Below are 24,195 nucleotides of genomic sequence, written 5' to 3'. Positions count from 1 at the left end.
CCAACTATTTAATGACACAGTGTCTCTTAAACGGTACAATGTTAACAGATTTGATTACATAAAATGCAGTATAATGAACTGTAAATAATTAATAATTGTAAAAAGTGTAGGCCCACAGTTCGCCTCGATGTTACTAAAAGGGACCTCACCGCAATATCAAATCTAGCAGTTACAAATTCTTTCTGTAACAAGTATTAATATCTTGCAAGAGCATCCTAGGTATCTTTTTAAAAGACACTGTGTTACCTGCACCGTGTCTTCAAAACGAAACCTTCCTCCTTTTCGGGCGATGAGACGAGTCTTCAATTACGCGCTCGAAAAATGGCGCTGGAGCAGGTCTGAGTACTCCAGTTATCCCCACCAATCAATCACCTACCATTCCAAAACTGGTCCATTCTCATCCGCCATCGTCTCTGGAGCGTGTTATAGGCCCGATCGATCAGTCACTCGTCACTTCAGATCTCAGTTGGAGCTTACATCTCAATCCCTTCCGGGTACCGAACGTCAAGACTTAAATGTTTGCATTCCGGCTTCGTAATCGCGAAGTCTCGCGTTCAAATGTCGGTCCAGTGACAGGATATCACACTTCATTCGTGGTTGTCTTCAGCTCCTCCTGGAGAATGCCGCGATATCACATTAAATCAGACTACGACCACTTCTATGTTTCAAATTCATTATTCACTAATCATCCTGCCATTCGACATAGTCTGAGATACTGAGAACGTCGTTAAATAAACCACAACTAAATAAAATTCGAGCCTGTACAGTCATTAAGATATTTTACGCGTAAAAAAGTTCGACTAAAAATAAAAGGACAATTACTCCATAGTTAAATTCATTACCATTTTAGAGGTAAGTAACCTCGCAGTATTCGTTATTAAACCATGATGCAGATGACAAACCTCTAAGAAAAATACGATTAGTCACTGAAGAACGTTTCAGACGAAACACGACTTTAAACGTCTATGTAGTAAATGTACTTAAATGAGCTGTTACCGTGCATAATATAAACTACTATACTGAGAGCTGCGTCATTATGCCTCTGAACAGAAAGTACTGTACGTTAGTGGTCTTCACATTTTCCTTCTGATATGGGGAACTTCACACTGCACGGTCAATTTTTTACTTACTCCTATTTTCTATACAGATATTACATGCAATTTCTTTCTAAGACTACACCAAAAGCAGAGACCGTCAGTCGATACGTAAGACTGAATAAGAGAGAATCTTGAAACTGGTAATGTAGAAGAGGGGAGGAGAATACAAAGAAGAGACTGTGGACCGCTGGAGCAAATTGCAACTAAACTCGTTTCTTGCAAGTCCCGTCCTCATATCTCCTACAGGTAAGCTAAGAAAAGAATACATTTTATTTCGAATCTTTCCCCTCAATTATCATTGCGATGTTTTACGTTGCACGAAAGTCACGGACGCATGAGTCGAAAATGCTACGCACAGTTAATATACACTTGCATAGGAATTCCAGAATTTAGAGCCTTGGTTGTACTGAAATCAAGAATTTGAATCGTGCTAACAGAGTGCATTCTAATATTTTAAACAAGTTTTTACAGTGGATGACCAAACGGAATACCAGTTGTCTTAATCATTTTCAGCGTGGCCTACTGCACATGATGTTGGCTCGTGTCTTCTGAATCTTGTGAGCGTCACAATTCGCTACCACATCGGCATTCGGGTGTGGTTATTCTTTCACAAAACTAAAATGCAGCTTATATTTTTGCCCTGCTTTTCGTGCGCGTTTCCTTGTTCGACACATACTTTCACATTGCTAATTTTACAATTTGTATCTACTTCGCTGCCAGAAGACGCATAACTGCTTAGGAATTCGAATGTGTGCTTCTGTTTAAATGTTTTGCTATCTAGAACCTGCTTTGATCTTAAAGGTGTGTCACCCCATTCGATTCCTTGCTTTCTTTGTGGATGCTTCTAAGTCTGCATCTCTTTGCTCTGAAATACGGCGATGTAATACTCTTTCCACAGGCTTTTCATAATCAGGCATACAACCTGATCATCTACAAATTCGAGGAGTAAAACAAAGTTCATGGTTTTAAAGTTATTCGAATTGTTTAACTCTTCATAAACGAGTAGTAAATTTCACGTGCCACTCGCTTTAGCATTAAAGAAATGTCCATTGTTCCCCACAGAGTATATTCTCGTGTTTTTCATGATTCTCAGAATTATCAGTTATTATTTCCTGAAACAGAATTAACTACTTTACAATGGAGGTGTATTGTTTTCTTTGAGGAACGAACTTTCTGTCAGTGCTGTGCTATTCCAGGATCTCGTTCTTTTAACGCGCAGGCTAAAACAATCATCCTGCGGCGATTATAAGGGGATGCAGGCTTCCAAGGGTTATGGATGAGTAGTCAAGGTTTATTCTGAGTTTTAAGCTTTTACACAGAACTGAGATGACAAACCTCTTACACGGGTACCGTATAAACTATACATTCTGTTACCCGTATGTATGCGTAGAAGAGACAAAACACAAAGGGTTAAAACTATTTCGGTGCCTTCGACCTTTCAAAAGATCACACTTCGTAAGGGCAAATGAAGTCAAGGTTTTACGTCATGCCACTGCTCACGTCAGCCAGAACAATGCACATGAATAATACTGGGCCGGCAAGAAACAAACGCTCTGTGTAAGGCGTTCCACAAAAGGAAATTACGTTCATTACGAAGTGTTAAATTATACTAACAACTGTCCATGGTATTGCAGAAGAAAGTAACATCCGGTTATTCAAAATACGGATAGTATTGGTGTGCATTCTGAAATACGACTACAAATACAGACCAGGTGGACAACTAATCAGTCATTCTTTTTTCCAGAGGTCGGAGCAAGCCAAGCATGGAGGCCTGCTCGTTAGCTGCAGTCAAATCCTGTTCTGAACGCGTCACAGGAATGACAGAGGAATCCTGTTCTCAAACCTCATTTTAACGACTTGATGGCATCGCAGTGCGCCCTCGGATACCCGGAAATCGACGCTGAGACCACGAGCAATCTCCCAAAGTCGAACTACGACTTCATCATAGTGCGAGCAGGCTCATCGGGGGCGGTGATCGCTAAGAGTCTCAGTGAAACCGACAACTGGAAGATTCTGTTTTTAGAAGCAGGTGGTGGGTGACCCACCAGTAATGTCAGATATCCCGGTTTTATGTTTAGAGAATTGTACAATTCCTGTTCCTTCCATGAGTTAGCCAGGCGTGATTTCCTTTTATGGTCTTAATTACGTCACAGCAATAAAAATAACTTTTCAGAATTACAAAGCAGTGTCGCCACCAGAAAATATTTCCTCAACTAAATATTCCTATTAGAATTGTCAAAATCTGAATATTACTGAGGCGTTAGGACATAAATATTAAAACACAGAGCATAAGGATGAGACAGGCGCTGGTATTCTGAACTGAAATACAAACAGAAAGCACAGGAAAGCTCTTTGAGTATCAGAACTTAAAAAGCTGTACCTGATTACATAAACGCGCCACTGTACGGTGTGTACAGAGCACCGACAGTATCTCATACAGAAGCTCGCAGTCTGTCAATACAAGTCTTTCATTCCACAATTTATCACTAAGTTTTATCAACACCGAAATTCAAATAAAGGAGAGGTGACCCACCAAAATGGGACTTTTCATGCATAACCAGTACGTTCACACACTTCCTTGTGCAATATTAAAAAAAACGCGTAATTTAGCACGTGGAATATTTGGATATGTCCGATCTATAGACTTTTTCAAAGTAAAACGTAAAAGAACCACATCGTTTACGTCTGTCCATTGGTTCTGAACAGTGAACACACAAAATCCCATCAACTGACTCAGCAAATTCACACAGTAATTTCAGTTAGGAAATTAGTACTTCTGCCTTGAATTAGTTTATAAAATGACATGTTTACTCTAACATTCCTCAACGTCTATCAGATCGTGATATTTTTATACGTATTACTGTTTTCCCCACAATCACGACACACTGCTACTGCTACTACTACTACTACTACTAGCAGTACCAGCAGCAGCACAAGAACCCCAAATATTACACAGACTGCTCTCATGAAACTTTAACGACCAAGATACTATCTATACATGACAGACCGAGAAAAGTCGTTTAACTAGCCACCTACAATACCGGCTATACGAGACGTAACGACGACCTCGAAAACATACATCGCAGTTGAAAAGTTCCTCACGAGGTGGCGCCACTCTCCACTATTGGTGCAAAGACAGGAGAAACCGAAAGCAGCTGACAGAGATAACCGCTCTTCTTCCGCATTCGAGTGGTCCCCTGTTGGAGTCTCGACTGGGACATTGAGCATCCTGGAGTTTGCGCGGCGTTCCCCGGTCTTCAGTTTCCACGCAAATGCTGCGATATCGCCTAAACGCAGATCACGACCGCGTACTTCCTCACTTATAAAAACCATCGACACGTTTCACATTGGCAGTGGTTGCGACAGAACAAAATACCAGCTACCAAAAACATTAAAAATAATATCATAAACACTTGCCATTCAGAAATGTATCGCCATGCAAAAAGTCAAGCCGAGCGGTTAATGGCGGTAATGATCGGCCACATTAAGGGTGCGCAAAATGACAGAAAAGCCACATACTGTTGAGCACAAACAGTTATTAAAGTATCACGATCTGGAGGAATCCCGTGGTATGAAGTCTACACGGATTTCCACAAAAATCAGTGAATCAGCATCTGGAATATTTCGGCCGTAGGGCGGACAGATTCAGGCAGCTCGCGAATAATGAATACGAAAACCGTGCTGTAAGGATTTACAGCATCTTAGCAAAATTCGGAAGAAAAAAAATTCCCTTATAAACTGCTTATAAAGACCTGAAATGACATGCCATCAATACAAAACCCTGAAACATGAGGATGAAGGGAACAGGTAATTTGGGAGAACTAGACGTAGATGGGAGGGTAATATTAGGATGGATTCTAATAAAATATGTCTGGACTGGATTCAATTCACTCAGGACAGAATCCAATGGCGAGTTCTTCTGAACACAATAAGAAACAATCTGGTTCATAAAACGAGAACTTATTGAACAGCTAAACAACTGTAATCTTCTCCACAATGAACTTCCAAAGTGGAGTTAAGTACTACAACTACGAACAGGCCTACTATTGGCCGAATGCGTTGATTTAGACTAAAATCGACCAACGGAATAAAAAAACTGGAAGTAAAAAAAATTCCAAATCGAGATAACAGATAATAAAATCTAAGTGCTTGCAGTTTTCAAATGTCAAAGCCTCGTCAGCCAAATAACACTCGATGAAACTGTACAATTGGCCACAATTATAGAATCACAGTGTGATGTAATGCTGTTTATTTCTGCACGTTACATCTTAAGTTCGATTAAACAGCCTGAAATTCACTCACCTAGTCACACCGAAACGAGTAGTAAGGACTAGAAATCCCACGCCACCTGCAGGTCTTTCAAAGCAGATTGAAGTAAATGAATGGCCCACCTCCTTACCTGCAACACAAACAGGAAGCGTACTTAAGACACCGAGACGACGTTTACAGGTTACAATAATACAACCAAACTTAATGAAGTTGCAAGTATCCTGCAAATGATTCGGCAAGTCACCAGTTGGTTGATTAAATGTTACAAGTAAGGTCCCAACGAAATAATAGGATCGGTGGAGCGTAAAAATTACAAGCGTACTTGTCCATAAAACTGTATTTTCACTCTTGACACACATGAAGCAATACGCACATACTTAACCCAGTTAACTGGCCTGTTATTTCTTTTCATACACTCAAAATAAAAGCCAAAAATGCCTCAAGTATTACAAATCGCCCCTGCAGGTAAACTGCATCTACCGAACTATTCGAAAATTAACCTGATATTCATCTTTGCACATTTCACAGTCGTCAAAGTAGCTAACACAACCGAATGCCCCAGTCATGTCATGACAATGACTTACAACCGTCCGGAAAATATAAAACTACACAAAAATGAAGGTTAATGTGAAGAACGAATCGAAGGGAACGCCCATTACAGAGCCGAGGTATTGTACAGAATTCCGTCGAAAGGTTTGGTTTGGATCGGATGTGATTAGACTAGGTGAGTAGGACTACAGGAGAAGACAACCACGGCTTTTCCAAGGCACAGCCTCGGCGTCTGCCTTACAGGAAAGGAAAGGAAAAAGTAAGGCAGGACAGCTGGTGCTCTGGCAGAGACTGGCACTCGGGACCTTTCCGAATAAGAATCAGATGCGACAAGAGGGAACAATCTGGGAGCACTGACTTCAGAAAACCGCCATATTTACGTGGGAAAGACGTGTAACAAAGTTCAAGAACTTCGTGATGTGACAGTCATCGAATTAAGAACAGAAATATATGAAAGCTCCCCAATTATGACATGCGTATGAACTGCCTTCATGGTAATGGAAACTTCGGACAAACGAGTATACATAGATTGCGGATAACCTATTAAAATATCACATAAACCAAGTCCAGAGCGTATTAATAATAACAAACACTCGAAAAGAAGAATTTTCCACAACGTTCATGTAAATATGGGACGAAACAAATAATGTGGAACAAACCATTTACAACAGTAAGCCTACAGTAAATGATATTTTTTAAACCGTAACTAGAAAGATGCATCAGAATCTTCAAGGAAATCTGAGATAACTTTTGTTTCGTTTGAATGAGTGTACCGAAATTCTACTACAGAACCGTACACGTCATGACGTGCTGAAATAATTGAACAGGACACTGATAGCACAATAAGATCTGACGTCACAAAGCTTGCTACTTTCTGTCTCACCTATTCCCCGTTCATGACAACGCCTTTCGACGTTTACTTTCAAAAGAAAACGAGAGGAAAAATGAGGAGGGAGAGGAAATGAATGGTAAGAAGTGTGATGACGCAGACGTCCGGCGCCGAGTTCAAAAACGTCGCCTTGCGACTCCGATTAATTGGGCAGCAACGGTTGTTAGAATCAACTGCGAATTGTTCTTTTCACTTTATCACGCCCTCTACCCGCTTAACATTGCATTTTACTTATGTGTCGTAAATTACCTCCCATGCTGTGTACGACATGCATCAGAAAGTTCTCTTAAACGCGTGGCTTTCAAATTTCTGACAATTCCATTCGCTGCGTGAAAGGAACGAAATAGACGTTATTGAACCACGTGGAACAGCACCGTTCTTATTGAATGTTACATCACGCGAAGTGTCAGAGCAAGTATTTATCAAGGACTAAATGTTTCATACTTTTAAATGTCCTGGCATGCAAGGACACAACAAATTCTGCAAGGATTATAAATAATGGGAAATATATATAAATAAACTATGGTACCAACAGAACCAATTATTATTCTCTGCACTAAGAATGTCCCAATTTAGAAAACTTTAAAACAACAAGACATATAATTCGAAAAGCACAGACAAAGAACTCCATTGATGTAAGCTACAGACAGCTTAACGCCATTCAGAGTACAATAAGGTCTACCAGCACAAAAAAGTAATATTTCGTTAGCAGTAATTGCCAATGCGAGTTATACTTCGTTTATGTGTTCGATTAAACGTAAGGTGATCGGCTGTAGATTGGTCAGGCAGTAAACGTATGCTTAAAAACGAGTGACTTGAAAATTAATTAAGCCTGTAACAAGGGCCGTAGGCAAGGTTGTAGAGAGGCCTGGCCGTGGAGTTTGTATTCAAAGAACAATGTCCCTAAAATGTAGCTGGGTTCCATAGAAACTTATCTTTAATTTTAAATTTAACACGCTGTAAGAAGGCCTTGCAGTGCATGTATCGTTAAATGAAAAGGGTCTCTAATACAAATACAGGGTGTCTTTTGTCATCTCAGAAAAGGTAAAAGGAAGACTGCAATTCTACTTCAGAGACCAGCGTTCCGTCCAAAGCTGCAGCATCGGAGACCTCGTTGCCGGGCAAGACAGAGTATCCAGGTACCCAACAAAACACATCGGACTTCTCTCACTTCTGCAGGTGGGACACTTGAATCGGGATCTCAGCGACGATGGTTAAGCGCTTAGGGAGTCTGTAGAGACAAGATGACACCGAGGTTGGCTGCGGACGAACAGAAGAGCTCGGCATATATCACAGAGTTCGGCGGGGAGGACGCTGTTAAAACTGTGGAGGCAATAGGAAATTACCTGGTCGTCATATATCATCCATCCTTGTACAAAACATCCACTGGCACTACACCGCTGTGCGGTCCGGATATGCGGATTGTCATGTTTTGACCGAACAGCACAGTATTACAGAAGCTGATAGTCATTGTGTAGCAGCTGAATTTTAAGGTGAGAAGAGAACCACATTTTATTTTTAAATAAACTATAAAGTTCCTGCGGATAATCACTGCACTACCATCACTAAAGTAAGTACATGACTCACAGGGGAAACTGCATTAAAAAGCACACACTTTTAAAGTTAAAAAAGCAATCAAGCACTGGCATACCTAAACAAGTTGCTCACTTGCTGCAAACATTGTCGTCTTCCATACAACAGCGCCAAATTTAATGCCATGAAGTGACCATTTTCTTAAAAGTCTGAAGGTTGCGTTTGAGGAAATTTGTTCAGCCCCCACCCCCCACCCCAACAAGGTTAACACAAGCAATAACCCCTAGTTCATCCGACTGTTAATATAACAAGCATAAATTGAGGAATAAGGCAACAGACTGCTGTAAGGAGATAAACTAGCAGCCAGGCACTGTTGAATTTCCGCGAAAGTCCCAGAATATGTGGCACAACAGAACTTCATTATATCAAGAAAAACCTCGTTTTAAACAAATAAATAAATCCGTGGCGTAACAGCCCTCTGAGAGCCAAAGCCGACTAACTGGCTGCTGGCCTCACGTTCACATGCCTAAGCAGAGGTGAATGATCATCCAATCAGATATAGGCAACGTGTGGTCACGATGCTGGGTTGGCACCGGTCCCATACACTGGTCGAAAGCTCATGAGAAAATTTCTTCTCCCCCGAGACTCGAACCAGCGCGCATTCCGTATCGCCGGTCCGAATCATGATGCCTCAGACCGCGCGGCTACGGCGTTTTAGTTTATTCAAATAACAGATGAAGTTTAAAACGCGCAGATTAGTTTGCGAATTCCCGAATATTCGTAATGCTGGAAAGGCGTAAAAAGACGATGTGGCAATTATCTCCGCACAGTCACAATGATAGAGCAGAGAAAGTTCGGTCGAATACCAGGATTACAAGTAAGAAGCGAAACACACAAAACCGATTATCTGAAATGCTAGGTAATCATTTAAGTATAACGACCGAAAACTTGTACTTCTTATACTGGCGTTGTTTGATACAACAGAAAAGTATTAATAAAAGCTAATATTATAGTCACATAGAATACGCGGGCCACTGGTATAGAAGGAGTAGAAATAATTAAATCGCTTTCTTCTTCCACACGTGTTAAACCTTAAGCCTATTTAATGATTGCAGCCAAGAGCACATTAGATTCATATTGTACACGCGTCTTTAATAAATATCAAAAACTGTAAACTATAACAAGGAATTTGAACCTATTCCTTAGCTCATTAAAGTTAGTACACTGAAAGAAACTAACAATGAACTGTTCTTACATTCATTAAATTTAGATTATAGAAGCAAAATGATGTGGCATCACACATTTTTCTAGTATTACCGAAATGAAGACGCATGAGAATATGCCTTGCAGAAAAAAAAACAGTTCTACGCATTAAATAAACCCATACAGTATTCTAGCGGCAGAACAGACATAGACACAGCTGTTTATAACCCACAATCGCGTTTAATAAGTTACTTTCTGTAGCGTTTTAAATATTTTATGGTCGATACAACAAAAGTGAAACTTCTGCCTGCAGGCCGAAGCCAAGAACATATCAAATTTCCTTCCTGTATAATTATGAAAAAAACTTGTTATTTGTAAAACAGAAATCAAACTCGAAACTCGTTAGTGTAAACATTAAAAAAATAGCATCGAAAATTAAAGTTAGTGAAACCTGTCAACATTCTGGGAGTTGTATTAATACCGCTAGTACAGGTTTAGCAACTGTTTGAGGGAGAAACCTGCCCTTTTACTGGGAACCTACTTTCCCCGTCGTGTATTTATTGCTACAGATAAAATTATTATTTTATGTTACACAAGTATGAATGGATTTATTGTCACTGCTCGTAATTACATTAAGCATGTTAGGATGTACGCGCGCAGCATAACAATTCTGGTTTCGTTCGCCACATTTTGACCCTTGTTGCGAATGGGACTAGTCCTCTAAAAGTACTGGAGAGCGCTAAGAAATGTCATTTGAGGGTCTTAGGTTCGAGGAAGGGAAAATCCCCATCTGCACCTCCCCCCTGGTAGAGGACGGGCAACGACAATAGACTGCTGACGTTGAAGGGAACCGAGCAGCTGCCGGGATAAGCAGCCAAGTCGGCTGGACGGGGCAGGGCACTCTTGTCCTGGGGCAAGAAATCGTCCCCGAAGGCGGATGAACTACCTAGGGTAGTCAACGGCATAGAATCAGGCAGGCAAGGGAAAACCAACTGATTATATTCCCAAGAGAGCGCTTCATGGAAGGACGATTCCAACCCATGAAGCGCCACCACGCCCTTTTAAGGGTCAAGGGCAGAGGAGGCGAATGGGACTAGCGGCGTTAGAGTTGTCACCTATCAGTGACTTACGACCCCGTCACATGGCACTGCCTGCCTGGAGCTGTTTCACGCGATATGCCATGGTCCTGAGTAGGATATTACTGCAGATCCAGCCATAAAAATATGTACCTTAAGTAAGCAGCAAAGCAGCGTCTTTGCAAAGAATGGCATGTCGGATATTGTCCAGTGCCTGAGGTGTACCTACACAACGTTCGGAGGCTGGCTCAACTCCCATCTCCAGGTGCCTGATTTTTTTCATCTCTAAACTACCATCCCCCCACTCCCACCCCACAAACGAAAGGCTGCACAGGTTGTCGTCACTTCATCACTCATGCTTGCAACGTGTTGCTGCTGGTTTGACCGACCACGTGGAACATCCACACCTGCTGAACGGGGGGGGGGGGGGGGGGGGTGTCATACTTTGACATCACTCTCTTTCAGATTACTGGACACATCAGTGATTTTGAAATGAGGCCAAAAGGATGGGTATCATCGGCCAGGGTACAGCCATGGGCATGATCAGCCGAACAGTACAAAAACAACGGCCTGGAACTCATACATCAACGGGAAATTCACAATACGCATACTCCCAAACTTCATAATTATCTCAGCTTCAACAACAAAATTCTAGGATTTCCACTGCGCTTTACTGTATTTAACAACGATCTTTCAACTGCACGCTTAGGTTATACAGCACCGAATAACAGTGCAGTAATCCCCCGACAAGCGCTGATTTACAGCTGTATCCAGTATTTTTATGCATTCACTATTTTACTTCGAGTACACACAGAAATAGTCGGCGATTACCGCGTCAAGAGAACCACAATTGCTTTGGCCAGGGTTGTAACGGTGTTCAAAACTAGTTTTCCGGTTTCCTGGCTTTCATTACGGTGCATCTTCGTACACCCCTTTAGCCTGGCACCGGCATATTATTCATCCTGTCTTCAGGGTTGTGGCGTCGTGTACTCTCGTATGTGGCAAACAAGGCCAAGACCCCGAGGACCACAATCGACATCTTCATGGCCTTTCCCACCAACCCACTGATGTGACGGAAACTCTGGAATACCTTGCTCGAAAGTCAAGAAAACCATTCATAAAAAACAGTTAATACTTCGTTTATAATGACCAGACGTAAAATAATTACTTCCCATTGGCTGTTAATCTGGTGAGTAGGCTGTAAACGCCATTCACAGGATGTCCGTATCTTCAAAGGGACAAACAGGCGACGATGAAATTGCCAAAACAATAAACCACGCGTAGTGTTTCAATGCCAAGTGGCCGATGACTGCTTATAAGCTCATTAGATTTCATCGTCGTGTAGACTTGTCAGTAGATGCCAACGTTTCGAAGTATCATTCTATCTCCATCTTCGGGGCTTCAGCCAAAAGCCAGAAAACATCTCATCATCATCGCCATGACCGCCGTGAAAACTTCGTATCTCTCACACAGGGAGAGGTTAGATGTGACAGGTACAAAGCACCTGGCCATAAAAATGATAGGGTGTGAGGATGAGATGCAGCTCCATAAACGCATCACTAAATGGAGATGAGACATCAGCTTCGCGCTACGGGCCCTCGGTCCCCACAGAAACGCTCCGTGGGCGCGTTAGACAGGAGCCTCCGTGGACCCCAGATGCGGTGTCGAAAGGGGCAATTTATGCACCTGCCAGGAATCGAACCAAATTCTTCCAGCCAGTACGCCTAGTCACAGCTCACTAGTCTTGTGGCGTGCAGAATATCGCAACTCCTTTGACACAAACAATTTCTCATTCGTCGGGCCCGCTGCAACATCCACTACGAAGGCGTCGTGAATGAAGTGCAATGTTTCAGGCAATTCTCCCCCACCAAGCCGATACAGAGAACAGTAGCTGCGAGGTGCTCCTGCCTGCTGGTTCTCTCTCCTCCTGAATCTGAAGAAAGCTCAGAAGAAAGGTGGAACATTTAGGCGGTTTCAAGTCAATAAAAGAGTGTGCGACCGAAGTACAGGCAGTGGGAGCAAACAGGAAATCAGCACTATCTGCAAATAAAACCGCTGCCTGACTTCCTATTCTCCACACAGACGTGTTCGTTCTGTTTCAACACCTGCTGCATCGCACCCTCACACGGCTACCACCACGGTATCTACGAGGTATGCATATAGAATAGGCACATTTAAAACTTTTAAGTACTTTTTTTAATTTAAAATAATTAATAACTCGATAATATTCTTTCGCATTATTGTAGAAACAAGAATAAGTAACCTCTGTGTTTCATCAGAAGCGAGAAATGAAGTTGCAGATTATCCCTAAAACGCAATCATAAACATAAAAGTTCCGATTTCTGCATGTACGACGACTAAACATACAGGTATAAACAGTGTTAATGTTAGTGTTAACACATTCCTACTAAACATGAAATTTCATACACTTTTAGTATATATAAATATTTTCAAATTACATAAATTGGTGAAAGTGTTGGTGTTTGTAGAATGAAATCGCGTAGATTTCAGTGTACTTAATGTCAGAAGAGCTCAATAACGGATGAATTATGATTCTCCGTACGATATCTAATCAACATACTGACAGATGGTGAATGTGACAATCAAGTGAATGAGTGATTTTTCACGAGATGCTAGTGATCCTCAAGGGTCGAGTATGAACTGATTTATAAAGTAATTAGTTTCCACCAATTTCTGACGACATTACCGTTCTACTTTGCAATTAAAGGCTGTGACGTTTCTCTTTGTGTAATAGAATGGAACAGTTCACATTGCCAGCGTTGTCTGGGTGCATTTGTGCGTAACAGTCTTTCTCGCTTCATAGCCGTGATCACTTCCGACTGCAACAGTCGTAAATAGCGGGGAATGTAATTCTTGTACGGATTTTTCATGCAGTCTCAGACCAACTCGAGACAAATCCACCAAAAATAAAACACGATATTCGAAATGGATGCCTTGTGGTTAATAAGAGCTTTTCGGAAAGAGCGTGACTATTCAAAATCACATTTAAGAGCGAATTGCAGGGTAGAAATCCCTACTATGGTTCAATTTGCATTACTTTGTCTCACATATGAAATTCTAACTGTTAAAATATTTGTTTATTATACATGAAACACAAACTGGGGAGGGGCATATAACGCGCATGGAAGACATAAGATATGCATGCAAGATTGTGGTTGGAAAGCCTGAAGAGAAGAGAACACACAAAGACCTAGAGTTCGGTGAGAGTATACTATTAAAATTAATTTTAGGAAGACAGTATCCGGGAACGTGGATTGGATTAATGTGGCTCAGAATGAGAACCGGAAGTGGAATCTTGTGAAACGGTAATTAACCTTCGGGTTCTATAAAGAGCGGGGAATTCCCTGACTAGTCGAGTGTACTATTAACTTCTCAAGAACAAGTCTCCTCCATCCATGTAGTTAATTTATTTTCAGGTGTGGAACGTGATTTCGTGGCAAATTGGTTTCGTTCAATCATATAAATGACTAGCACAGCATGCTAACTTCACAATAAACGCTTAAGTCATTATCAAAGTAAATAATAGTTTTGTTAATAAATGTAAGGTGTTAATGGAACAAGGCAACGTTCCGAATACCGATTCTCAGATTTCAGTGGCTCTGTCACATTTGGTTCAGAAAACAAATTAAGGGAGCCGAATCCGAAAATAAAAGATGAACCTGTCTTTTACGACAAAGGAAAATACTTTGTTACAAATCTCTTTCCGTCTGGAGTGGCATTATGAAAGCCTGTAGAAATTTCTTTAGAAATCAATGAAACTATACTGTATAGAAAATCCACACCTTCTGCTTCGAGCATCAAATTACACGACTCAAACTGCATGTAAATTTGCATTATCTCCAAATGATTCCGGCATACAGACCCAATGAACCAAAAAGAGAAATTAACAATAAAAACTAATTGTACAGAACAGTGACAGACGAGAGCTGTAACCAATTACCGCTGCACGTTATTCTGGAAGAAAGTGGGCAAGAAAAGCTGCCCAAATTTTAAAGCATTCATATGTTGAAAGCGTGTGTCATTCAGGTCTCCACAACAACATGATGAAACATTTCAGATTACCAGCGCTAATTAAATAATGAAACAAACCACTAAGAGTAGCAAGAAAAAATCTAAGCATAGCCATAATTATTTTGGGAGGGAAGATACTATTAAAGCAGATCTTAAGCAAATATGTTGTGCGGCGGAGTGGACTAGATTTATCTGCCTTAGGCCATCGATCAAAAAATCCAGTCCACATCCTTACACCCCACTGTTTTAAGATTAATTTTTAATATTATCCTCCCACCCACATATAGATCTACCTGGATAAATGTTGCGTATATACAGAACCGATATATCTAACTATGTACCAAGGTTTCTTCAGCTGCAAGAAATTTCGGTTTGAAGTCGCATTTCGGGTTTCGTTCGGTTTAACGTTTTAATCGTAGCTTATTCATTTCAACGTCATGGAATAGGCATCTTACTGCCTATACCAACCTCTAAATCCCCTTTATGGAAAACATAATTATTGACTATGCAGACTATAAATATATACTGCAGCGACATACTGAAACAATTTCACATATTTAAGGATAGTAAAGTACATAAATGCAGTTATTTTCCATACGTGTGATCTCTAGATATGTATAATATTTACTAATCATTACACTATTACATCAATAATAATAATAATAACAATATGTACCTTAGGGACAAGGTCTGTCTCTGGTACATGGAAGTACATACCCCATAAAGTGGTGACTAGATGGGATAATAATAATACAAAGGCATTACTAAATTTTACTAAATACAGTTCATATACGTATACCTATTATGCAACTGCGGTTAGTTGAAGAAAAAGAACAACACATTTTTGTGCCACTGCGTGATTGTCAGCTGAACAACAAATCTTTCCAAAGCCTCTCACTTCTGAATAAAAACGCCTCGGTAATTGTCGTGGCTGACGCTCTGCAAAGAGGGCAGTTTAAGAAAAAGAAGTATACACGTACAAACTTCGATCATTTTATTGACAGAAAAGTAAATAGGAAATCTGTGTACTTCCGTGCCTGTAAATTTCCCAAGTAGCCTATATGGGGCCCATGCCTGGCACAGAAAATTTACATCTGAAAAGCCTCTCAGGTGCAAATGATTAATCTCGAAACAAAATTATTTCACCAAAGAGAACGTGTTGTGCCGAAAAAAACTGATACGCACCGACATTCCGCAAATGGGCGTATATCGACATTTCGACCTTGCACTGCAAATGAAAATATTACACAAACATCAAACATGAATCGAACAACGTCATTAGTTTTTAGGCAACTTAAATATGATGTGAGAAACAGCAAGACAAAAACGTAAAATATAAGAAAATAATACAGCATTCCAGAATGTATAAAAATACAGCCATCCCGTTACGCGTCATATTGGCACAGAGGAGAGAGGACGTATAGCTCCTACTCATTCTTAACCTCGCACTAGACGTGGGTGATTGGTCAGCATCACGCCCCGACCGCGCTTTACCCCGGGGAAAGGACTCACTGGACAGGAATTCGACAATGTGGCAAAGTAAAAACACATAAGAAAGACAGGAACAACTCAAAATTATATTCAAAGCAAAATCAATTTTAATTATGTGAACGCTTCCAGCCATTAAGATCAGAATAATTTGTCTTGCCATATCCTATATAGATAAAACAAATGGATATTTTTCTATGTCGAAGATCAGGTTCAGGTCTGTCCAAAAATGTATTCATGCTACATCACATGTTTTAAGTTGTTTATTAGATAGAATATTTAAATGTCAATGAATTTCCAAAAAAAAAAAAAAAAACACAGGGAAATTACAGAATTGTACCATCTTACATAAAGCTAGCAGTTATAGCTGTTATAGCCCAATAAGAGTACGCTTGTTTTTTTTTGCATTGTGTTTGGGTTTAGAAATAAGGTTTGTCAGCAAAATGACACGCTGATTCTGTTTCTTATACTTGCGGTGGTGATTCAGTATCTGCAGACACAAATCTGCAGCACCGTGAACAGGCAAACATTATCTCACGTACAACTGAAACAGGGCTAATCGGCGACTCGACAACTCAGTTTTCATATTAATGTTTACTTGTGTCCACTAGCTGTTACCTAATTCCATGAAGTAGTGTCCTTGATTAGAAGTTTACAATCGCTCAGCTAGTCAAATTTACTGTAGCTTGTTGCGCCGCGTAGTCTGGTAGAATTTTACCAAAGATTCAGAGGTTCTTGCTGCCTCAGGGCGATGAAACTTCTCTCAGTCTACACGGCGCAACGACCCAGAATACGGCCATCTTCGGACTCACCGCCGTGAGCACCTCAAATCCTAAAAATTTACGGTCCTTTATGAAGCCCGAATGTCCACCGCCTTGTTCACAAGAGCCCGCCCCCCTGTGCACCCTAAGCTTGCATTCTGTTATAATTCTCTGATTTACTATCCCAATTAGGTGTGTATTAATGGATCTTTAACATACAGCATTGTGGTTCCTGTTAATATTCGTCAAAGTCTAGTTTTCAACCATTAGGCAGGTTATGTATGCAATTTCTTCGTCAAGTCCCTTCAATTCATTCATACGCAAGGCTAATTGCTTCTACTTCCGTCTCCACGTGACTGACTGTCCTTACAACGACGCATTTCTTATTACTCTTAATATTTTGAACGTTAGCGGCAACGTTTGGGATCATACGATACACAGTAGTTATAACTGACAAAAATGTCGTTAAATCAAGAATCATAAAAGAGTCACTGATATGACTGGCCGCAGGAAGGGAAGACGCAGTCGCACTTAGCTGTTAAAGCTGCGTATAGCGTGCAGCACGTACGAAAGTCGGCAATCTCCTCTTGTGCATTTCTCCCAACAGGTCAGAATGTCTTGGGTGCCGCCAGATTTAGCGACACTCTGCACACCTCACATCCATTCCACGAGCTGTTCGCCTTCTGCAGTGCTGTTCCTACAACTCATCTCTCAGCTCTTCGGTTACTCACCAGATCAGTCATTTTCATCAGCGTACGATTCGTTTTTCGGGTACAATGGAGGCCATTTACATTCGTATGATGCACTATTTGGACATTCTGGGAGTCCATCATCTTCATTACATGATTCGTTCATTGGTTCCTCGGATAATTTCGACAACACAGGTTTCTTGACCGCATTCCATGCCAAGCAGGACTCCCAGCAACAAGAAACAATTGAGGAATTCGACTTCATCATCGTGGGAGCAGGTTCAGCTGGGTGCGTCCTAGCTAACAGGCTCTCAGAGATCAAGACATGGAAGGTCAGTATTTACAAGCGGAGAATGCGTGCACGTCTGACTGACTCAGATTGGGTTGTGGCGCGTTTTGGAGTAATGGTTTTAAACGTCTTCTTAGTTGCTGTGTAAAGATAAAGATAGAGGATAAAGATCATCTCCTTAATCGTACTGATTGCGATCAAAACTCAATTAAAGCTACAGATTGTTTATAATTTTTCGGCTTTCCAAAACGGTTTGTAGCTGATCGGAAAATTTGCCTTGCAGATGCAGACAGAGTTATCCGAAACATCGACACGCCAGCGCACGGCAACACAGTAAAGATAACAATTTTGAATTCTGTAATCGTATGATTGAGACGTGTAATTTCAGATCCTGTTACTCGAGGCTGGGATAGAGGAGCCTTACGTGGCTGACGTACCAGCTTTCGCTCCCCTCCTGCAGGAAAGCAATATAGACTGGAAGTACCGGACGCAACCAGAGAAACACAGTTGTCGCGCCTATCCTGGCGGAGGATGCAGATGGGCCAGAGGCAAGGTGGGATCGTGCACATCACATGCATTCAATCGAGAAATAACTCTTTAACAATCATATTATAATTATAATTATAAACAAGAGTTCCGCGTACTCGTTACTGGTAATAGTCAGTATCCACTTTGTAAGAAATTTGCAGTACCTAGGTTCCCTCTTAAATTGTCACTGTGTGCAGGTTATGGGAGGGTCCAGTACCATCAACTACATGATATACGTAAGGGGCAACAAACACGACTATGATGGATGGGCTGCGATGGGGAACCACGGATGGGACTACGAAGAAGTCCTGCACTATTTCCTCAAGTCGGAGGACAACGAAGATCCAGACATTGTGAAGCACAGCCCTGAACATCATCACAAGGGCGGATATCAGACAGTGGAACGGTTTCCCTACCAAGATTACAACATCAGGGTGCGTATTCACACACATACGTGTAATGCTAATTATATCATGATGTCAAATTAATATGACAATAAAATTCTCATCGCTTTCATACCGACAACTTGACGGAGTACAGTTAAGACCATAACAAACCAAACGGCTTAATCCGCGATTGATGACGAAGAGGATAAATTTTTAGATTTGGTCTGCCCTGTGAAAATTGAACGTAAAGCATGACAATGAAAATATTAATAATATGATAACTGGACATCATACAATGTCGGAATAACCTCAAATCAAAGAAATTATATTAATAATCAGCATCAGAATATGTGAAGTAAGTCCTTGTTACACTTCATTCATTACAGTTCGTTTCGAAAATAACATTGCGGAATGAGTGTGCATTACTTATGGTACAATTGTGAATTTTAGTTGTTCTGAAGAGGAAGTATCAATTTGAACTCATTGGCTAGCTCTGAATTATGAGCTCCTCAAAATATATAATGAATTTATATTATTGCCCTAGGTCTTTGTACTTAGTATACAGTAACAGAGTAGCGCTCTAGAGCAACGGGTAACAGAAGCTGCTGGCTACGAGAACTCGTGTTTTGCGCCGTTGCGCAAGTAACGACACACATTTATACACCAGTGCTCCCTCTTTGATCCCAACTCTTAAGATTTAAAGATGCTGACATCGTATCTATAATTCTGCCCACTAGATTCGCGGAACCTCATGCAATACTTTGTCATACTTATACGAGATGGCGTGAAAGTACTGAATGCTCTTGGCATCCGTCGTTCGGACGCATTCGCTAAAAGGTTTTATATCAAGACTGGCGTCTTCAATCAGGAAGCTGCTGGCTTTTATGAAAACGCGCGTGGTCAATAAACCAGGATCGCTTCTGAATAAACTTGTCACGACATTCTAGCGGTCTGAAAAAATCAATCATTGCATTTCAGCCTCATCTGCTGCCTGTCTACGTTCTACGTGCTTCACTAAATAGCTTACTGTGTTCAAAATGAAAGAAAAAATCAGATTAACTAGAAATGGTAGTGAATACGTTGTCGCCTAATATATCAAAGTTATCGGCACACACCGTTCATTTCTTTACGCTATATATTATTAGACCATCCGGATTCTACAGGACGTTACTGCAACTGTATTATGGTAAAAAGTACCCTGCTATTCTAACTCTCCGCGATTTGAATGTGCGCCAAAACAAAGGTTTCGATAGGTCGTTCTAGAAAACAGCAAGCGGTTAAATACTTCACATGTTTCCTCAGAATGAACAATTAAAACCATTCACGAATAAAAAAGTACATAAATATGTAAGTTCGGTGGATTGAAGGAAGACATAAGCAGGCATATGAAGAATAACACGAAGGAGGAAAAAATAAACGTTTCTTCCTTTCCTTCCAACCATTCTTCCTCCTTCCATTCCCTCTTATCCTTCCTTTCACTTCCTCTTCCCCCCTATAATTCCTCTCCGAGCGAAATAGCTTACACAGGCCTATGCGGCCTATTTTCAGATAATAATCGACGCGTGGAAAGCTCTAGGGTACCCTGAGATAGACGTGAACGCGGAACAGCAGCTGGGGGTGATGCTGTATCAGCACACATCCCGGCACGGAGAACGTCTCAGTACGAATGCCGCCTTCATTCGACCGATCCGCCGTAAACGCGCCAACCTGACAATCCGCACCCAGGCACACGTGACACGAGTCCTAATCGACCCGAGAACCAAACACGCATTTGGCGTCGAGTACATTCGAGACGGCGGGACCAAGATTAATACAGTCCGAGCCAGGAAAGAAGTGATTCTATCTGCCGGTACCATAAACTCGCCAAAACTCCTCTTACTTTCCGGAGTCGGACCAAGAGAACAGCTTCAATATTTTGGCATTCACGTCATAAAAGATCTGAGAGTAGGAGAGAACCTACAAGACCACGTTACTGTAACAGGAGTTCTCATATCTTTAAACAAGACGGCAACAACAGCAAGCGATCAACAGAGGATGGACGACGTCTACAAATTCAAGCACACGAGGATGGGTCCTTTATCCTCCACAGGCCCCCTGCAAGTTGGTGTTTTCACTGCAACCGAGTACTCGGAATACAAAGACCTGCCCGATGTTCAGTATTCCTTTGACGCGGCCAGCGTCCAGGACTTCATCAATAACCCTACGCTGGAACCGAACGTTCAGCCGCTGGCGTATTACGACGCAATCAACGTGCGACCCATTCTCCTGCAGCCCCGTAGCAGAGGAAGGGTCTCGCTGAACACCACCGATCCAATCTGGGGAGCCCCACTCATCAACCCTAATTACTTCAGCGACGGTCGCGACCTGGAAACCATGGTCGCCGGTAAGTAGCCTACATATAGCCTACTGGTGGGCAAACTTAACTCTAGCATCTAAGTGACAATTATCAATCATTTATGAACAACTGCAAACAAAAGTATTCAAATTAACACACAGTAATATATGACGACGTAAAATCTGAAAAGCGAGTATTCTATTTTTTCTATACCTGAAAGTACAAGCTAATAAAGAAGTTCGTTGCCACACAGCGAAAGAAAAGAACAGAGAGCCTTATCCTTTATAACAATGGCACGTAATATAAAAATGATGTCTTTCAAGCAATGAAAATACATGTTTCTGCACAGTGTCCTGCATTCATGTTAAACCTGATTACAAACAACGCTTACGGAACTCACCTTGACTCAGTTTTCGTGGTTTTCGTCAATATTTTGAACCCCGTGCCGGGAGAGTTTCCTGAAACAGGCCACGACCGCCTACTTCCAAATTCCTACCTATAAACCATAAACTGCCATCATTTGACGCTGTACAACATGCCTAATGTTATCAAACAACCCCCCTTCTCATGCCAAATCTGTGTTTTATCCACCAGGTATCAGACAAGGCCTTGAAATGCTATTCACTGAACCATTCAGACACGTGGGAGCACTACTTGTGGACTACCCCGTGCCGGAGTGTGCCAAGTACGAGTTCGCTAGTGACGATTACTGGAGATGTCTGATTATATTCTACACAGCCACCATCTACCATCCTGTGGGAACGTGCAAGATGGGTCCGCACGACGATCCTGATGCTGTGGTAGACCCTCATCTTCGTGTGCACGGGATCAAGAACTTGCGAGTCATAGACGCCTCCATAATGCCAAAGATAACACGTGGAAACACGAACGCCCCAACGATCATGATCGCAGAGAAGGGTTCAGACTTAATTAAGAAACACTGGTTGGGCACAAGTGAATCAAATTAGCTTCGTCTACAAAACCGTCTCGAGAGGAGACCATTTCTTGACATTTGCAATATCGTGATCGTGTTGACGTGAGTAATTTTACAGGTAAATAAATCAAAATGCCGCCCAAGTAGGCATCGAATTATACTGAAACTTCAAGTTTTAACCCTCTCAGTGCCAGGCTCCAAAGAACACATACGGACATATGCAAAAAGGCGCCAAAACAATTCTGCAGAATTGTTTTCAGCATCCTTTCCCTCAATTCTGGCGTAGACTCTACCACCAAGGTGTAGTCTCGTCTATCAATATAAAATAGCAGATATACTACACACAGAGCATCGATTTGATCGACTTTGGCACTTATGCACGGATTCTTTTTACAGTGTTTCATTCAAAACGCAACCCTATCTGCAACAGCATTTGTAAGCTGTTGTAACATCAATACAAAACTACGAATGAGTTTTTCTTTTGTTCTTTGTTAGAAATAACTTACAAAACAGCTTTACAAGAGACGTCAAATATCTTCTCGAAGATCCGCAAACATTTAACTCCCAAAATTCTATTACCAGTCCGTGTACTGTATTATTCAGTATTTCCGTACTGAACATACGTCGTTCAACATTTCAATAACATGTTAAAATTCAAATAGTCGTGAGTGAGATTTGAGGTTCTCATGGCGACGAGAATGCTTCCCCGTGTAGTCTGGTAGAAACTGGCCCTGATGGCTGCATTGAGCTCTTCTGAAATGTCAGTCAATTTCTACTACACTACAGGATGCAACATCCCAGATGACAGCCATCTCTAAACAGTAGTGGGTTGGGAAATATTGCACGCTGTTATAAGGAATACTGGCACGCCATACTGATTCGTTTCTAGTAGGTTACTATTCCCCAGCCCACTAAGAATAATACTGCTTTGCCATCATTAAATGCAACAACTAAATAATATTCCACGTTCTTGTTAAGCTCAACAAGAATCAAACTGTATGGCATTATCCCTGAATTCACTTTATTTCTTAACCCGTTGCTACCTCATGTCCGTAGTGGAATGGATAATGATTCCGATTTACAATGTTGTATTAAATAGACTAGTTATAACATGTACACAGAAAAACTGCATGCATTACTGTAGAAATTATAACTGTAAATGAAAAATATATTTGTTTTCCTATATAATTCATTGCATAAAACATTAATAAGGCACGCTGCAGAAATCTTATTAAGAAACACGCTACGTATTTACGGTCCTGCGTCCTAGAGCGACAGAACAAGAAGTTTACCGCGGCGCATGTGTTCGACTAAACGTAACTCTGTTCTTTCTCCAGTTCTACGTAAATCTAGTGTTGCCTTAATAGCATATTCCCTCATATCGCCTCAAATGAGATACGCGCATACATCAATTCTCAAGGTCGCTCATCAGGGCCGATGATGGAAGCACCTCTGAAACGCCAGTTAGTTTCCAGGAGACTACGTGGCGCAGCATCCCAAAAGACAAGCAGGCATCTTGCATCTTCAGGCCCTCTCATACGTATGTAGTATGTCAGGTCAACGTAGCTCTATTACCTATGTTTTCGCGTAGGAGATTAACAAGGCAAAGTAACCACTTTAAATCAGAAGTTCGGGAAAATTATTGCCGCATCTTAAAACTAAAATATGACAGGATATGAAGAATTCCATGTAAGGTGCACCAACGTATTTGCCAATCGAGAACAGCCAGCCCCCAAATACACTAACCTCATTCTAGGAACTAATTAATGATATTAAATGCTAAATTGCACAGACTCTTACACGAGAAGAAACCTACATCCGAAATTTATGAGGCTGCCAATGAAGTCACGCGGGCAGTAGACAGACGCACGTGTAACTCCGATGGGGGTCTGGCAAAATGCATGGTCATGCGATGTCATTAGAAATTACTACGATCACTGTGGTGTAACACTAGCACGAAAGAAACGAATGCTAATTATGCTAATTAAACAGCTCGAGGTACTAGACCTCAAAGGTCAACTCCGCTTAAAAAATTTCGGGTCCGCTACTCCCCATAGAAGAGGCAACGGAGTTCAATGGTGAGTATAAAACTAACTGAACTTAACAAGTTTTTGTGTAGACCATCAACGTCAAATGT

At 41.3% G+C, this 24,195-nt stretch overlaps 2 protein-coding genes and 1 long non-coding RNA gene across 3 annotated transcripts in view; 1 reads left to right on the top strand and 2 right to left on the bottom strand.

Moving 5' to 3' along the window:
• Positions 1 to 24,195, bottom strand: part of Flo2 (flotillin-2) — a 149,495-nt gene that overhangs the window by 48,389 nt on the left and 76,911 nt on the right. The window lies entirely within an intron of this gene.
• Positions 14 to 24,195, bottom strand: part of LOC110832752 (uncharacterized) — a 73,585-nt gene continuing 49,403 nt past the window's right edge. The window contains exons 3-4 of the long non-coding RNA XR_015537315.1: positions 5,400 to 5,496; positions 14 to 613 (exon numbers count right to left, since the gene is read on the bottom strand). This is a non-coding gene — a long non-coding RNA (uncharacterized LOC110832752). The remainder of the gene's footprint in view (positions 614 to 5,399; positions 5,497 to 24,195) is intronic.
• On the top strand, positions 12,499 to 23,246 carry LOC110832737 (glucose dehydrogenase [FAD, quinone]-like). Its single transcript, XM_022070009.2, has 6 exons — positions 12,499 to 12,767; positions 17,505 to 17,918; positions 18,264 to 18,428; positions 18,601 to 18,837; positions 20,338 to 21,172; positions 21,719 to 23,246. The coding sequence occupies exons 2-6, from the start codon at positions 17,511 to 17,513 to the stop codon at positions 22,090 to 22,092; spliced, it is 2,019 nt and encodes a 672-aa protein (XP_021925701.1). The 5' UTR covers positions 12,499 to 12,767; positions 17,505 to 17,510; the 3' UTR covers positions 22,093 to 23,246.

Source organism: Zootermopsis nevadensis, unplaced genomic scaffold (assembly GCF_977971745.1).
Source record: "Zootermopsis nevadensis isolate Lab colony 2312 unplaced genomic scaffold, Znev_1.0 Znev_ptg000027l, whole genome shotgun sequence".
Lineage (NCBI taxonomy): Eukaryota > Metazoa > Arthropoda > Insecta > Blattodea > Termopsidae > Zootermopsis > Zootermopsis nevadensis.
The sequence above is the reverse complement of the archived record's forward strand: the minus strand, read 5'-3'. Positions and strand labels throughout refer to the sequence as shown.

Excerpts from the sequence above, each read along its gene's own strand:
- LOC110832737 (XM_022070009.2), top strand. The coding sequence starts at position 17,511 with ATGTCTTGGGTGCCGCCAGATTTAGCGACACTCTGCACACCTCACATC. Across the intron at positions 18,838-20,337 it reads ACCAAGATTACAACATCAGG|ATAATAATCGACGCGTGGAA; the intron begins GTGCGTATTCAC and ends GCCTATTTTCAG. Across the intron at positions 21,173-21,718 it reads CCTGGAAACCATGGTCGCCG|GTATCAGACAAGGCCTTGAA; the intron begins GTAAGTAGCCTA and ends TTTATCCACCAG.